General features: G+C 47.1%; 1 protein-coding gene across 1 annotated transcript in view; it reads left to right on the plus strand.

Moving 5' to 3' along the window:
* The first annotated feature begins 6,052 nt into the window (after nucleotides 1–6,052).
* The window catches only part of PLXDC1 (plexin domain containing 1), an 88,612-nt gene continuing 77,215 nt past the window's right edge, over nucleotides 6,053–17,449 (plus strand). The window contains exon 1 of the mRNA XM_048517595.1: nucleotides 6,053–6,325. Within this exon, the coding sequence (XP_048373552.1) occupies nucleotides 6,226–6,325 (100 nt within the window). The 5' untranslated portion in view covers nucleotides 6,053–6,225. The remainder of the gene's footprint in view (nucleotides 6,326–17,449) is intronic.

Raw genomic sequence — 17,449 nt, forward strand, 5'->3', positions numbered from 1 at the left:
CAATGTCACCCGTTGTGACTGTAATACAAGTTCATGACAATTAATGAAAATCCTGAATTGGTGGAGATATATATGTGTTATGGAGATATAAAAGTTTGATAAGTCTAATAGCCAACAATTTGGCCTACTTTACAAGAAACTAAGAGGTAATATAAATTGCTTGAGCCAGCGCCTATGTGCCACGCGTGTTTGTGAATCTTTTATTGTTTTGGACGTAGCACATTAATTTCATATTTGTAGTCCATGAACATCTGGAGAGCCACAGGTTGCAGTCTTCTGTGCTAGACTCCCTGAAATTAACCGGCATTGTTTTCCAGCACCAAAAGACACCTATCAAATGCCAATGCTGGCAATGAGGCAGTTCTAATGTCCAATGCCACAACAGGGTGCAAACTATATTCTGTGAACCCACCAGGCCTGTTACAAATGTTCTTCCCATGATCTGTAAAATCTAGTTCTGAGCTGAATCGCCAGCGTGGTGTCGTGGTTAAGAGCAGGTGGATTCTAATCTGGAGATCCGGGTTTGATTCCCCACTCCTCCACCTGAGTGGCAGAGGCTTATCTGGTGTACCAGATGTGTTTCTGCACTCCTGCATTCCTGCTGGGTGACCTTGGGCTGGTCACAGTTGTCTCATAACTCTCTCAGCCCCACCTGCCTCACCAGGTGTCTGCTGTGCGGAGAGGAAGGGAAAGAAGCTTGTAAGCCACCTTGAGTCTCCTTACAGGAGAGAAAGGTGAGATATAAATCCAAACTCCTCTTCTTTCTCGGAGGGCTTCCGGGGCAAAAGGGTTGCAACAGCCAGTGTATATTTATTATTACTTTATTGTGAGGCCTTGTATATGCTCCTTCCTGATCAAGGACTCACAATCACCAGTGTTTGGGCTGCAGAAACGTTTTGGATTATTAATCCACGTATCAACGCTCAGTGATGTTTCACTATATTTTCAGTTGCATAAGTACACTCTTTATTGCTATGAATTTTACAGAGTTTGGCTCTTGAATGGCAAGGAGCAGCAGTGGCGTAGGAGGTTAAGAGCTCGTGTATCTAATCTGGAGGAACCGGGTTTGATTCCCAGCTCTGCCACCTGAGCTGTGAAGGCTTATCTGGGGAATTCAGATTAGCCTGTGCACTCCCACACCCACCAGCTGGGTGACCTTGGGCTAGTCACAGCTTCTCTGAGCTCTCTCAGCCCCACCTACCTCACAGGGTGTTTGTTGTGAGGGGGGAAGGGCAAGGAGATTGTAAGCCCCTTTGAGTCGTCGTCGTCGTCGTCCTCCTCCTCCTCTTTCTTCTTCTTCTAGAACTTTTGACAATTCATTCAGGTTGCATAGAGCTTTCCACAATTCATTAAGGGAAGGCAATTCACCTAAAATGCTTTCAAACTAATTGCATCACAGGGAATATAAATAGGTGAACATCTTACACCTGCCCGCCCACCTGATGATTACATTAGCGACAGATCTCCTATTATGGTTGTTCCAACTACACCACACAGTCTCTGATAAGTTAAGGAAGTGATTAAACCATCTTTATTCCATCAAGGATTAAATCATCTGCATTCTGTCACAGAAGGGATATTTTCTACCCACTCCTTCTGTCTTCTTGTGAACAAACTTTTTGCTTCCATTGCAAATACCAGAGTGATGTTGGGGAACTGAGCTATGTCAAGGTGTTATGATTCCCTTTATGTTTAGAATTGCAACTCATATCAATCATCCTAAATCTGGCAAACCATTCTGAGGTGCCAATATTTATTTTCTGAGGAGTTACGACTGCCACAGGCAGACTGATCTTTTTTATTATTATAGATCCTTTGGAGAAAACAATAAAACTCTTAACGGGGAAAAAGAACTTGCCATTCATGGGCCAGTTCAGACATAAAATGAAAATATGGCTTTATTAAGAAGAAGAGTAGTAGTAGTAGTAGTTTGGATTTATATCCCCCCTTTCTCTCTGGTAAGATAACTCAAAAGGGCTTACAATCCCCCTTTCCCTTCCCCCCCCACAACAAACACCCTGTCAGGTGGGTGAGGCTGAGAGAGCTCCGAAGAACTGTGACTACCCAAGGTCACCCAACTGGCATGTGTTGGAGAGCACAAGCTAATCTGGACACCACCAGCTTCACTTTAACTCGGTAGGGGATCAGAATGCCGAGGACTTCCTTGTTGGTGCCTTCCTTCACTCTGCAAGACAAGGGGGCACAGCAGGGAGAGGGTCAGTCTTGCCACAGGTGTCCCCCCCCCCACTCCTGAGCCCCCAGCCCGGGCACGTGACTCACATGGTGGAGGAGGTCAGGTTGGTGTCTTCGTGCTTCCCGTCAAGGGCCAGGCCCCTCTTCTCACGGTTGTTGCTGAGCAGGGGCGTCAGATGAGCCTCCACAGCTCAAGTGGAAGAGTGGGGAATCAAACCCGGTTCTCCAGAGTGCCCCTGCTCTTAATCGCTACACCAAGCTAGCTATGGCAAGTGTGAGTGCAGACCACACTGCTAACTGTGGTTTGTTCAGATCTGGAACGACGGTTTGCAGTTGGTTTATTAACCGCACTTAGGCTGTGTTCAGTAACCGGAAAGTGTGGCTTAAGTGAAGTTGGTTGTCTCAGTTCATATTTCTTATGGTTTGTTCGGTTCGGCAGCAGTGGCGCAGGAGGTTAAGAGCTGGTGTATCTAATCTGGAGGAACCGGGTTTGATTCCCAGCTCTGCCGCCTGAGCTGTGGAGGCTTATCTGGGGAATTCAGATTAGCCTGTACATTCCCACACACGCCAGCTGGGTGACCTTGGGCTAGTCACAGCTTCTCGGAGCTCTCTCAGCCCCACCTACCTCACAGGGTGTTTGTTGTGAGGGGGGAAGGGCAAGGAGATTGTCAGCCCCTTTGAGTCTCCTGCAGGAGAGAAAGGGGGGATATAAATCCAAACTCGTCTTCTACTTCAAACTAGGATCTGAAGTGCATAGGCTTGATGGTTGCATGACAGAAATGGTGGAGGCGTAACTGTTTATCCCACAAGCTAAAAGCTCACGTGCTACCAATGGTGACAGTCTGTGAGGGTGGAATGAGATGATTTTCCAAGAAAGTAGAAACACCTCTTTGCACCTCTTTAAAAAAAAGTGAGAGCCTGTGCAGTGTTGTGGTTAGAGCGCTGGGTGGGGATCTGGGAGACTCACGTTTACATCCCAGCTTTGCTACGGAAGCTGGCTGGGCGACCTGGGGCCAGTCACACACTCAGCCTGACCTGCTTCATAGGGGTTGTTGTGAGGAGAAAATGGAGGAGAGGAGAATGGTGGAAGTTGCTTTGGGTGCCCACTGAGGAGAAAAGCGGAGCGTAAGTGAAGGAAATAAATCTTGCGACAGTGGGAGAAAACCAAAAGTGACAACTCTAAGCTACGATCGGCGTTCAAGGTTAATGAAAATATTTCTGTTTCTTGCCCTTCTGTCCGATCAGGGCCACCAAGGTGATCTTTCAAATAAAATGAAGAAGAAGAAGAAGAAGAAGAAGAGGAGGAGGAGGAGGAGGAGTTTGGATTTATATCCCCCCTTCCTCTCCCGTAGGAGACTCAAAGGGGCTTACAATCTCCCTGCCCTTCCCCCCTCACAACAAACACCCTGTGAGGTAGGTGGGGCTGAGAGAGCTCCGAGAAGCTGTGACTAGCCCAAGGTCACCCAGCTGGCGAGTCTGTCTAACTCTTCTAAAGATTGTGGCCATCACCGCATCCTCTGGCAGCGAATTCCACATTTCAATCCCTCACAGTGTAAAAAAGTATCTCCTTTGGTCCATCCTGAATGTTCTGCCCATCAGCTCCTTTGGATGCTGTCCAATTATAGTATTGGATGCTGTCCAGTTCTAGTATTATATAAAAGGCTAGCCGTGGTGGCGACGACACATTTCCAACCAATCGCCACTCACGACACACTTGAAGCCAATTGCCATGCACGCACGGCTTGGGGGAGAGACTTACACAGAACAGGTAAAAAACCACGCAAACCAAACAGTGGAATGTGGGGGTTACTGTCTTGAGTGCTCATCTTTCTCCCTCACTGGTGAATAATGACAGCCGTTGTACCATCTACAGAGGCCTGAGGAGGAGCAGGCGCAGGAAGCAGGCGCTTCCCGTGGGAGAGTCACGACTGTAGGTGGCTGTAAATACACCATTAACTCAGTGGTGGGATCCAAAAATTTTAGTAACAGGTTCCCATGGTGGTGGGATTTAAACTGTGACGTAGCACCAGTGGGGCTGGGCAGGGCACGACAGGGGTGTGTCCGGGCATTCCAGGGGCGGGGCTGTGGCAAGGACGCAGCCGCTGCGCCGGTCCTTGGGCGGGAAACGAATGCACGCAGGCGCAGGCTGCCACGCACGCCGGTGCACCTCCTGCTAGACTGCTTCAAGTTCTGCACGCTGCTGCTGAGAGGAGGGGCATAACTAAGGCAAAAATCACGTGGCAAAATCACCAATTAGTAACCCCCTCTCGGCACACACAAATAATTAGTAACCTACTCTCGGGAACCTGTGAAAACCTGCTGGATCCCACCTCTGCATTAACTGTTGCGTGGCAATGCAGGCATCAGGAAGGGGAGCAGGAGTCTGGGAAAAGGAGGAGGGAGCTGGTGAGGCGGGGCCAAGGGGAGAGAAAAGACAGGAGGGGTTGACCCCCCTTGGTGGATGCCATTAATCGTTGTGTGTCAATACAGGCATCCAGAAAGAGGAGGAGGAGGAGAAGGCGGCTGATGACTTGGGGCCAAGGGGGGAGGAAAGGCAGAAGGGCTTTGCCCCTTCAGTGGGCACCATTAACCCACCAACAGGTTTCTACAGCCCACTGTATTTGTTTGTACGCCAATTAAATTTGGTATTGTTCCGATAACTGGCACACTTCCGCAGTATCTTTCTTACCTCACAGATCCCCAACTACGCCAAGCCTTCAGGCAGGCCCAATTAAACATATTACCAAATGCAATGTTCAATGGTCTCTTCTTGCACTTGCCTTATGAAGAAAGAACTTGTTCGTGCTCCCAGTATCAGCCAGAAACAGTTTCACATGTTTTGCTATACTGCGAGAAGCTGAACCGGAGGATATCTATATATATTGAACCACTTCTCGACCGGTCTTCCTCATTTTCAGATGAACAGACAGCCCGCCACCTCTTGTCAGATACAGCCAAAATAAGTTTGGAATGTGGCCAAATTCTTCACAGAAGCTTTGAAAATCTCCAGGATAAAGCCAAATAACAGCCTAGAGTTTGTGATTATAGACCCCTCAATTTTACAGCAGTAGAGTAAAATCTTATATTTTAATGGAAGATTGAATTAGCTAATTTTGTTTCAAATACAAATTTTATTTCATTTTATGTCACTTTATAGATTATGGTAATCCATTGTTTTTTTCTTATGCCTTTAAAGGCAGTGGTGGGTTCAAATAATTTAACAACCAGTTACGGTGGTGGGATTCAAATAATTTGACAACTGGTTGTTTACAAGCACCTTTTTAACAACCAGTTCTGCCGAAGTGGTGCGAACCGGCTGAATCCCACCACTTATTAAAGGTTTTGGGAATTGGAGTTGGTCTTTGTTTGTACAACGGGCTTTACTGCTAACAAGTTTATAAACCGCTACCATGTCGTTCCCCCCTTAGTCATCTTTTTTTTTAAACTGAAAAGTCCCAGACTCTTCAGCTTTTCCTCACAGAGAAGGTGCAGTAACCCTCCTAATTGTTTTGGTTGCCCTCTTCCATACTTTTCAGGTCAAGTAATATCTCTTTTGCGATATAGGGCCCAGTTCTTCCAGCCTGAATTCCTTTTTCACATGCGAGCCCTAAAACAAAACGAACCCCTGGCTAATTGTAACATGCATGAATGCTGTTAGTATGAGGCACTGTGGAAGGGAAACGGGAAATCGAACCAGGTTGTGTTGGTGGTCCACACGGCTGTGTCCCCAAGCGGCCACCAGAGGGCAGGAGGATCTCCCTGTTTCTTCCCCTCCCTCCTTCCCTGCCTCTCTCCCCCATTCCAAACCTTGCTCAGCTGAGCTTTGACAGTTCCTTGCTGCAGCCGCCAAATGCTGAATTTCTGCCAGTCAAATTCGGCTTCAGACCCAAGAATCTCGTGGAACTGGTTGGTTGCTCACCCATCAAACCAGAGGGGACGGCTGCTGAGAAAGGGGGTCGGGGAGCTGCAAAGCCCAAACTGCCGAGGGGACACGGCGGAGAAAGTTGGTGCCAAGAAAAAGAGAAATTAGGGATGCACCCTGAATCGCTGAAGCTTTCGTGGGGAGCTGTTGTCTTGTTCTGCTTGCTACAGGAGGAGGCTGTGGGATCAGCAAGGGAGAAAACAGAAACAGGTATTGTTCATGCCCATAGTGGCACTACCTTTTTATGTGTGCATGCATGGGTAAATGTCTGGATCTGTTGGACAGAGAAGCATGTATCAGTAAATTTAGCTGCAGGTGGGAGCAGGCATGCTCAGACAGCATGAAAGGGGGGATAGGCAGTGTTAGCATGAAAGAGAGGGGATTGTGATGGGGGAAAGTGTGCGAAGGGTAGTAGGCATATGTCCCTCGAAGTGCAAATGGGGAACAAATGTGGCAAAACCATTGGAATAAGGGTGACGGGCAGCTCTTTGGGGCAGCGCATCTGCAAATGTGCTGACCTTCGGGAGAGTGATTTGGTGTGAAGGCATCGTTGCACATGTAAGATTTAGTTGGTGTGCACAGGTTAGCTAGGTCTGTCCAAAAAGAACAGGAAAGTTCACGTCAATGAGGCAACCAATTGTTCTCACAGGTGTTAATAGCGGTATATTGACCTTTGCATGTGCAATGGCGCACGGAACTATGTTCAAAGTTTGGTTCTTCTAGTGGTGTGCTTGTGTCACTCTCGGGATAGCTGGGTGACTGGTGCCTTTGGAGGCGTGTGTGTCTACTTACGACATTCCTGTGCCCAAACGGGCTACCTGCACATTCAGTGGCCAGATACCTGCGTGCACAACTTTGCTTATATTCGTGCATTAGTACGCCTACCCAAGTGTCGATGCAATTGAGGCAATACCAGGCTTGCATTATGATAGCGTTGTGACTTGCCAAGTTCAATCAACATTGTAGAGATTTTTTTTTTATTGTCCAGGTGTGCCGAGTTGTCATCTGGACGTGCGTTCACAAGACTGAAGTGACATGCTCAAACCCTCTGCAGAAGTCCGTGTGCGCTGACATTATCTTGTAAATAACCCTTTTGAACATGCATACAGCATGAGACTATTTCCCAGCAGGCATGCTTTGAAGGATGGAAGCAGCTGTTGGAAATGTCCTCATCCCCATTTGCTATTGTATGCCAGTCTCCTCAGGAAGGAAGGCACTCAGGCCCCTTCCGCACATGCAGAATAAGGCACTTTCAATCCACTTCCACAATTGTTTGAAAGTGGATTTTGCTCTTCCGCACAGTAAAATCCAGCTTCAAATTGCACTGAAAGTGGATTGAAAGTGCCTTATTCTGCATGTGCGGAAGGGGCATCAGTGAACAAGGATTCCTTCTGTTCTGAACAGCAGCTGGGCTGCTGATTGCACTGATTGGCTGACTGGGTAGGCACCTTGTGACATCACAACCCACTTTCCCAGCTCTCTAGTAGCACTTTCTCAACTCCTTTAAAAACGTAGTATTTTTTAAAAAACTAAGATACACAACAAATACAAAACCAGACAAATTTATTTAGTTGATTTCTATCCCACCCTTCAAATGCACTCCATTGTGGTTTACAACAGCCTAAAAATGCTTCCCTCGTTACAATAAAGTCAGCATCTCACATACAGACAGAAATCACCAAAAACAAATCTTAAAAACTTACCTAAAACATACCACGCCCTCCCTAATCCTACCAGATGCAGGTGGAGGACAAGTTCCCAAAAAACCCCAGTGGACTGGGGATCGATGACATTGGTGATTCAAATGCCCTTGAGAAAATGATGGACTTCACTAGGTGCCAAAAGGTAAATAGTGTTGGCACCTGTCAGACCTCTAGTGGGAGGGCGCTCCATAAAGTGAGAGGTATTAAAGAGAAAGCCCTCTTTGTAGACCCACCCCCCTCACCTTGGAGTGTAAAGGGATTGCCAATAGGTCCCTCCCTCACCGCCAGTGGTGGGATCCAAAACATTTAGCAACAGGTTCCCATGGTGGTGGGATTCAAACAGTGGCGTAGCGCCAATGGGGCTGGGCGGGGCACGACGGGGGCGTGAGTCTCCTGCAGGAGAGAAAGGGGGGATATAAATCCAAACTCTTCTTGTTCTTCTTGTTCTTCTTGTTCTTCTTGTTCTTCTTGTTCTTGTTCTTGTTCTTGTTCTTGTTCTTGTTCTTCTTCTTCTTCTTCTTCTTCTTCTTCTTCTTCTTCTTCTTCTTCTTCTTCTTCTTCTTCTTCTTCTTCTTCTTCTTCTTCTTCTTCTTCTTCTTCTTCTTCTTCTTCTTCTTCTTCTTCTTCTTCTTCTTCTGTTTAAAGTAAAAAATAAACCAGAACATCATCCATTGTGAACAAGAATTCGCAACCCATGCTGTATATTCTGCAAATATTTCACATTACTTAATCCAGGATTAGAGGCACAGATTATCATAACATTCTCACATACAGGAATACAGAGCTTTTAAGTGGCCAAGCATCATGGTAAATCACAATTTATCATAAAATGAACAGACAGAGTGCCAAAATAAATAGCCTACCAAGCAAGTAAAGAGTCCCCTGGACCCAACAGTAGTTAAAGGGTCCCTCCTCTTACTAGCCGGCAAGCTCCGGGCTACGAGAAAGAAGAAGAGAGGGGGAGGCGAGGGCGTGGAGATGGAAAAGCGGACCCAATTAGTAACCCCCTCTCGGCACACACAAATAATTAGAAACCCACTCTCAGGAACTGGTGAGAACCTGCTGGATCCCACCTCTGCTCACCTTCCATGATCTCAGCACCCCAGCTGGTCTGTATGGCAGAAGGTGCTCTCACAAGTGTGATCCCAGGATGTTTAGGGCTTTATAGGTCATAACCATTAAATTGAGCCCAGTAGTGAACTGGGAGCCACTGCAGATTCTTCATGTTATGTGGACAGCCTGGGATGTTAGCAGCTGCACCAGCTCCCAGACTGTCTTCAAGGGTAGCCCCAGGTAAAGAACATTGCAGTAGTCCAACCTGGAGGTTACCAGAGCTTGGATAACTGTGACCAGGTCATTTTGGTCCAGAAATGGGCAGAGCTGGCAAACCAGCTAAATACATTGGTAGGCCCTCAGCCACAGCCATCGCTGTAACCTGCGCCTCCATAGACAGTTACATTTCTAGGAGGACCCCACAAATCTCTCACCCAATCCTTTCGTGACAAAAATGTCCTGTCCAGGCAAAATGACCCTCTATGGACTGGGCCTTAGAACCTGGTAAAAATCTGGAAATTGACCTTTCAAGTAAATGTTTTGCTTGTGAACAGAGTTTGGGTGTGGGGTGAAGGTGGCTGGCTGAGAGCCAGCGTGATGTAGTGGTTAAGAGCAGGTGGATTCTAATCTGGAGAACCGGGTTTGATTCCCCACTCCTCCACCTGAGTGGCAGAGGCTTATCTGATGAACCAGATGTGTTTCCGCACTCCTACATTCCTGCTGGGTGACCTTGGGCTAGTCACAGTTCTTCAGAACTCTCTCAGCCCCACCTACCTCACAAGGTGTCTGTTGTGGGGAGAGGAAGAGAAGCCACCTTGAGTCTTCTTACAGGAGAGAAAGGTGGGATATAAATCTAAACTCCCCCTCCCCCTCCCAGTGGCGTAGGAGGTTAAGAGCTCATGTATCTAATCTGGAGAAACCGGGTTTGATTCCCAGCTCTGCTGCCTGAGCTGTGGAGGCTTATCTGGGGAATTCAGATTAGCCTGTACACTCCCACACATGCCAGCTGGGTGACCTTGGGCTAGTCACAGTTCTTCAGAACTCTCTCAGCCCCACCTACCTCACAAGGTGTGTGGTGGGGGGGAGGAAGGGAAAGGAGCTTGTAAGCCACCTTGAGTTTCCTTACAGGAGAGAAAAGTGGAATATAAATAAAAAAGGATCACCATAATGAATACCTTCATTTGTATGCATCAACTCTCTCTGAGAATATGTGTATAAAAGCCAAAACACACATTTCAGCAGGTGTGAATGCTGATAGCTTCATCTGTTTTTTGGAAGGGGTACAATGATAGATATCCATGGAATGTATCCCTTGGGGCTTGCCTGTTACCTATTTTACCATCCATCTGATGCCGGGCCAAAGCATTTCCTTTTTTTACCTAGATTTGAGGAGTCCTATTCATTTTCATTGTTTTTATGGTCTGCTTCTTGCCTAGGAACCATTCTATGGATATCCTTTTGGGCTGCTAAACTTATTGTTTTGCTATCCCTGACACATATTAATATTGCTAATTCTTATGCTGTTGATTTTAGGATCCTGTTTTATATTCTTTTACTTCAGAGTCGCTTTGAGCCAGTCTCTGGTGAGGCTCTATGTACATTTTTTTCTAAATAAAAGAAGGCAAATTCTTCTTTTGATCCTATTAGGGGGCATGAACTAGTTTTTTTCCCTGTACGTAAGTAACAGGTGAACATGTAACTAACATTCAGGTATTTGCACATTTGACTGCAAGCATGAAAACTGGTGAAAGAGCCTCTTAGACCTTGTCCATTTATGCATGTGTGGGCTCCTTCACTTTGAGCATGCATTAGCTTTAGGGTTGATTCCTGGTTCTGCACATGTTTTTCCCTCTTCAGCACTTGCTTCATGGCCAGATCAGAGAATCCCCATGGTTTCCAAAAGCTCTTAATGCGCAGCTTTTTCTCTCCCTTCACATGGAAGGGGGAGGAGATCAGCCCAAATTGAGCTTTCCTCGGGTTTTCTCTCCTCCCCACCTTCCCCCTCCCAGACAACAATAGTTCCTCCCACTCCAAAGACGGCGATAACAATGACAAAAAGATGGCAGACGACCTCCCCAAATGGAGGTTGCATGAAAATGACAAGAAAGTGGGTGGGCAGGCAAAATGGTGGATTGATTTGGTTAGGGACACTTCACAGGAGGGTAATCTCCGTAAACAAAACACTGTGGGCAAACCCCAGTGTAAAGCAGAGTTAGAGAATCAACCATGGAGTATGTAGTACGTGCAAAAATGGCCCTTGGCTCAGTGATCCCCAATGTGGTGATTGTGGGAGCCACGACATCTGCTAGTGTGTTGGCTGGTGCCTCCTTGCTTCTTTCTGAAAATGTCCTTCTCCCTGAGCAAAAGCCCGTGTTTGCTTGCCTTCATCTCCCAGTTGATTCAGAAGAGCTCTGGAAGCATCACTCATGCTCATGTATGGCAGTGAAAGGTGACAGGTGACCAGCTGTCCATCCGCAGCACTCCGGCATGTTTGTGAATGGTGCAATCAACCGTAGAGGACTCGGTGGAAAGATCTGCACAGAAGTTAAGCAGACATAAGCAACAAACTGCCTCGCGGTGCTTCAAAGACCAGCTGACGAATCCTGGCATGCGCTTTTGTGGACTGGAGCCAGTTGATGATATCTATATATATACATATGAGCACAGAGCGGGGAAAGTGTGAACGGTTGAGCTGAAGTACTGCTCAAATGCAAAGGACAGTAGTAGATGTGTGACTTCTATATGCAGAACACAAAAGTGTATAAGGCTCATTCCACACATGCAGAATAATGCATTTTCAAACCACTTTCACAACGGGGGTGCTGTGTGGTTTCTGGGCTGTATGGCCGTGTTCTAGCAGCATTCTCTCCTGACGTTTCGCCTGCATCTGTGGCTGGCATCTTCAGAGGATCTGGCATCTTCAGAAGATCCTCTGAAGATGCCAGCCACAGATGCAGGTGAAACGTCAGGAGAGAATGCTGCTAGAACACGGCCATACAGCCCAGAAACCACACAGCACCCCAGTGATTCCGTCCGTGAAAGCCTTCGACAATACACTTTCACAACTGTTTGCAAGTGGATTTTGCTATTCCACACAGCTTCAAAGAGCACTGAAAGCAGTTTGAAAACGCATTATTTTGCGTGTGCGGAAGGGGCCCTAGATAAGTTAGGAATCCCCATCCTTGTTGAATATATGAACATTTTTGGAACTCTGAGAATATGTAGGGGGAACCACAACAGGGTGGCTGTTATGGAAGATGGGTCCAGTCATAAGATTTTGGGAAGGTCCACACTGAGCATCCTTCTATGATTGGGGCAGCTGTTTCCCAGTGAGTGCTTCCTGCAGGCACACAGGATATGCTTCCTGGGCTCTTTGGAAACACTTCCTGCTCCACTGAAGTGGAAGCAAGTGGGTGCCAGCAAGCACATTGGTGGGCACCACAGTGACGTTGGGGAAGAAGAAGAGGTTGGATTTATATCCCCCTTTTCTCTCCTGTAAAGAAGACTCAAAGGGGCTTACAATCTCCTCCCCCCCCCACCGTGAGGTGGGTGGGGCTGAGAGAGCTCCGTAGAACTGTGACTAGTCTAAGGTCAACCAGCTGGTATGTGTTGCAGTGCGCAAGCTAATCTGGCTCACCAGATAAGCCTCCACAGCTCAAATGGCAGAGTGGGGAATCAAACCCGGTTCTCCAGATTAGCGTGTACCTGCTCTTAACCACTACACCACACTGGAACACTGAGAAAAGGACCCAGTAATCCATTTAGAACAGTTGCTACTGGTGATTAGTACTGGGTAGAATCCGACCAGCTTTTCCAGTGGTGAAAAGGGAAAGAGGGGTCCCCGCTCTGCTGGAATCATGGAACCCACATAGACAAAAGCCATATGGGACAGGGGGCTGTAGGAAGGAGGAGAACGGGATGAGAACCAGCGAAGAAGCTACATTCCCAGATGTACCGATTTCACATGAATAGTAGGAAAGGAAACTGCCTTCCAGATATAGCTCAAACTGAACAGAATCAAAAGTGCTGATACACTCTAGTTCAGCAATTTCACACCGGGATCTCTCATTGAAATATTTTCCTTGGCAGCTTAGAGGTCAGCTGTAGAGTGTCCTGAGAGAATGAAATGTTCCCCCAGTGGTTTTGGAGTTATGCTGATTTGGAAGAGGTCAGATTAAGGTCCGTTTATGCTCTTATGTAGACAGATTTGTCCTACGTGGAAGGCAGAAGGGCAGTGTTGGTAGATGATGGCAGTGGAAGATGAGAGGTTGTACAAACCCCAGGTGTTATGACTGATGTTAGTAGTTTCTGAAATATGTTTGGCATTTGGGTTTGCTGCAGAGCCCAGTCCCCAATAGGCTTTCCATTTCCTCTTATGGGCAGGAAATTACTCACTCTCAGCCCTAATTTCCTGATCCTGAGGAATTGAGGAACAAGTGGGGAAAAAAAGCCTCTACATAATGATACTCTAGGCATTCCCCCTAGTCTCTATGGTAAAGACCACTGAGGATAGCACATTTAGGCCATTTACACACAGGGCTTCTCCCCACCCACGGCAAAGCCTGCAACCCCGCTTCCTTGTTGGGAGACTACGGATTTTCAGAATTTATGCAACCCATATTCACTACCATTTATCTGGGGTATGATGATTTTCATTTTACATAGCTGGCGGTCCTGCTGGACATTTGTTGGGTGAAAGCAGGGGTCTTCCCATTTCGGGCAAACCATGACCTTTTCCACCAATGTGCCCAGAATCCAAACATGCACAAGCACACCATGCCTGCGTTGGGTTCATTTTACTCCTCCAGTCTCACATTTTCCCTCCCATGTTCTTCCCTTCCTGGTGCCCACTCTCCACCCAGTCTGTTGTTGGCTCCCTGATTCACCTCCCAGCATTCTCCATTTGGTTGCAAATATCTCTTGCTTACAATTGTTGGTGGTTGTCTGTTGTGGGTTGTGGGTTCCTCTCCCTTGCTTCCTGCTAGTGCCATGAGTTGCTCTCCACCGGTTGTGGTTTTCACAGTGCAAGGTTACACCAGGTAGAAGCTTTCTAGCAGAAGCATATCTAGGGAAAATGTTGCCCGGTGCAAAATTTGAGCCCCCCCCCCCCCACTTGTAGGGACAGCTGTCCTCCTCCCCCACGACGAAAAAACCTTTTTTTGCACCAGGTCTTGAAATCAGTATATGGACCCGGGGGAAGGAGAAGGGACGTGGGAGGGGGCGTGATTTTCCACACCCCACGTGATTAATTGGTCGCAGCACGTGGACATCTGTCCCCATATGTCCCCCTGCGCAGTACACCCCTGCTTTCTAATGCTATCGCTGCTGCATTCTCTTTGCAGGCTTTCCCCTCCCACAAATGTTTGGTGTCTGGCTGCCATTCCCATTTGCACCTTCAACAGTCCCTTCCTATGTTTTGCGTCCTTGTTCTTCATAGGAACAACGGGAGTTGATTCAAAAGTTTTTAAAAATCTCCCTTATACAGCTACCGTTGCGTCCCAATCACGATGAGATGCACAGCCACAACCTCACAAATCTTGACGCTCCTCCAATTCCTGCTGCCATCTGTTGTGTCCCTTATTTTGTTCTGTTTTGGGGTGTTCTCAACTTGTAGCTGGAGGAGGAAAGGAAGTGCCCAAAATACACACAACCAATGTGGGAGCGTAGTTTCAGAGCCACGCAGTTGCGTGGATACAACTGCATGCAAATTTTTAAAAAAACACGCCCCCGTGATCGACATTGCAGGGACTAGGTGGAAATGCATTCCGTCAAAAGCCAGATCCTCTGCAGAAAAGAAATTGTCGCTCTGCAGCAGATGTCAGGGAAAAGACGAGGGGAAAGGGGAGCGGGTAATTGATCTCCAGGCGCCCTGGGGGAAAAGCTTCGGAATGAAATACTACAAACCCACAGGGAGTGGTTAGTGCATAGATGGCCTTACTGAAAATCTGTAGATGAGGTGGTGTTTTTTCACTGGGATTCTTAACCTCGAGGTGAGACCTAAAGATCTTCCAGAATTACAACTGATCTTCAGACTACACAGATCGCTTCCCTTGTAAGAAATGGCAGCTTCAGAGGGTGGCCTTTGTGGTATTCCATAAAGAAATGGAAGTCCTAGACGGACATCATAAATCTCAAGCTTCTTCTCCTTATCAGACTTTGCCCTCCTCAGGAACCAATCCCGAATCTCCAGGAATTGCCCAAGCTATAGGTGGCAACACTATCTGTCACCGTCCCAATCCTGTCCTGAGAACCAGCGTAATGTAGTGGTTAACGGCAGGTGGATTCTAATCTGGAGAACTGGGTTTGATTCCCTACTCCTCCACCTGAGTAGCGGAGGCTTATCTGATGAACCAGATATGTTTCTGCGCTCCTACATTCCTGCTGGGTGACCTTGAGCTAGTCACAGTTCTTGGGGACTCTCTCAGCCCCACCTACCTCACAAGGTGTCTGTTGTGGGGAGAGGAAGGGAAGCCACCTTGAGTCTTCTTACAGGAGAGAAAGGTGGGAAACAAATCTTAACTCCCCCTCCCCCTCCCGAGTGGCATTAGGGAGGTTAAAAGCTCATGTATCCTAATCCTGGAGGAACCCGGGTTTGATTCCCAGCTCTGCCGCCCTGAGCTGTGGAGGCTTATCTGGGGAATTCAGATTAGCCTGTGCACTCCCACACACGCCAGCTGGGTGACCTTGGGCTAGTCACAGCTTCTCGGAGCTCTCTCAGCCCCACCTACCTCACAGAGGGTTTGTTGTGAGGGGGAAGGGCAAGGAGATTATAAGCCCCTTTGAGTCTCCTGCAGGAGAGAAAGGGGGGATATAAATCCAAACTCCTCCTCCTCCTCCTCCTCCTCCTTTTCTTCTTCTTCTTCTTCTTCTTCTTCTTCTTCTTCTTCTTCTTCTTCTTCTTCTTCTTCTTCTTCTTCTTCTTCTTCTTCTTCTTTTTCTTTTTCTTCTTCTTCTTCTTCTTTCTCATTTCACTGCTTCATCGAGTGGGCACTTTAGTTTGCATTTGTTGGAAATGGAATATTAGGTTAGCAGACTGCTCAAGACACATAATGCAGCAGAGTCTATCTGGTTTCTGTGTGCTGTCAAGAAACAATGTTACCCACGGAATTATTTTATCTTTGCGAAACTAATATGAGTACTTTATTGTATGGAACACCATTCTAGGCAGGATAGAGCAGAGACAGGGTTTCAGTCTACACTCACAAACTAGGATGGTTAGAGATGCAGGGTTCATGTCCCGCCCTCGTGCCAAGAAGGAGACGGAGATGTGGAGAGAAGTTGTCAGCCAGAAGATAGGAAGATTGCCTGAGTGCAGCAATCTCTGCATCAAAGGATTAGCTTCAGAGCAGTAGAATGGAAGGATTTTGTAAATCTTGGCCTATCTATTGCTTTGAATCTCTATAGTCACTCTTTGAAGTCTGGGGCTAATAGACAGTACAAAGCTCTTCACTTCCAACAGTATTCACTGCAACAGCAAGCAAACTTATCTCATAATCCAACCAAGGCTCATGTTTAGTGTGGGATGGGAGTGGGATTTCTCTGGGGCCTCCATTCTGTGTTGCCAGACGATGAAGCTACCGTTGATGTATTGCAGGCAGAAATTATAGCTCACGGAAACTTTGCAATAACTGAAGGATAATAATTTCATAATTGCCTCTTGGCTCTGAAAAAGTCACCCACAATGAATCATCCTCCATCTGATTATGGATTTTTTCACACATTTTAAGGTTTTATTCATTAGCGGCGTAAATGTCTGCTTCATGAGACGTTTGTGGGAGAAATTGACCTTAGTGGGTTCAAGACAGAGCTGGATAGGTTGATAAAGGTTATTTTTTTCACCAGCTCTTTTCGGATGTGTAATGGATGATTTGTGTGAATATTTCAGGCAGGAAAGTCTCAAGAAAAGTTGTGCCCACACTCATTTCTGGCTGAGTCAGCCTGTGTTGAAGGTGGCTTTCGGAATACCATTGCTAACTTTCATTCTGGGTGCTTACCAGTAGCATGTCTTCAACATCTTCTATATATATAAAAATCTAACAGTGTGTTTGTCCCTGATGGTCTCCCTCAGAAGCTGCTGGACGTATTGTCCCCAAATTTGCACAGGACGTCCCTCCCTGTTGCGGGCAGGTACTCGGACCTTCAAATCACTGAAAGTCCATACCTGAGCCAGGTAAAACGTCTTTTTCCTGGCGCACCAGGCCATGAAGCTGGTTGTGTTCAACTGTCACTCTTAGAATGTTTGTGCAGCCTGTCTGTCTGTGGCCCGAGGGCTTAGAATGTTCGTGCAGATGGGCAGAGATGAGCAGTGAAAACAGTAAATAGGTAATACTGGTAGGTAATACAAGTGGAAGTGAAACACATACACACTTGGCCGTGTGAGACGTCAGGTGGGGTTCCCCCCCTCACACAGAGGTAGCTTTCACTCTCTGTGCCTCACCCTGCTACCACACAACACACATCATCAGCTCATCCTCACACACACCTCACTCTGCCCTCCCTCCCAAGATCCAACCACCCACTTGCACCACTTCCTGCACCCATACATCGCCATGCAGCTCTCTTTTACTAGAAGCGAGCT

The sequence above is a fragment of the Sphaerodactylus townsendi genome, linkage group LG15 (assembly GCF_021028975.2).
Source record: "Sphaerodactylus townsendi isolate TG3544 linkage group LG15, MPM_Stown_v2.3, whole genome shotgun sequence".
Lineage (NCBI taxonomy): Eukaryota > Metazoa > Chordata > Lepidosauria > Squamata > Sphaerodactylidae > Sphaerodactylus > Sphaerodactylus townsendi.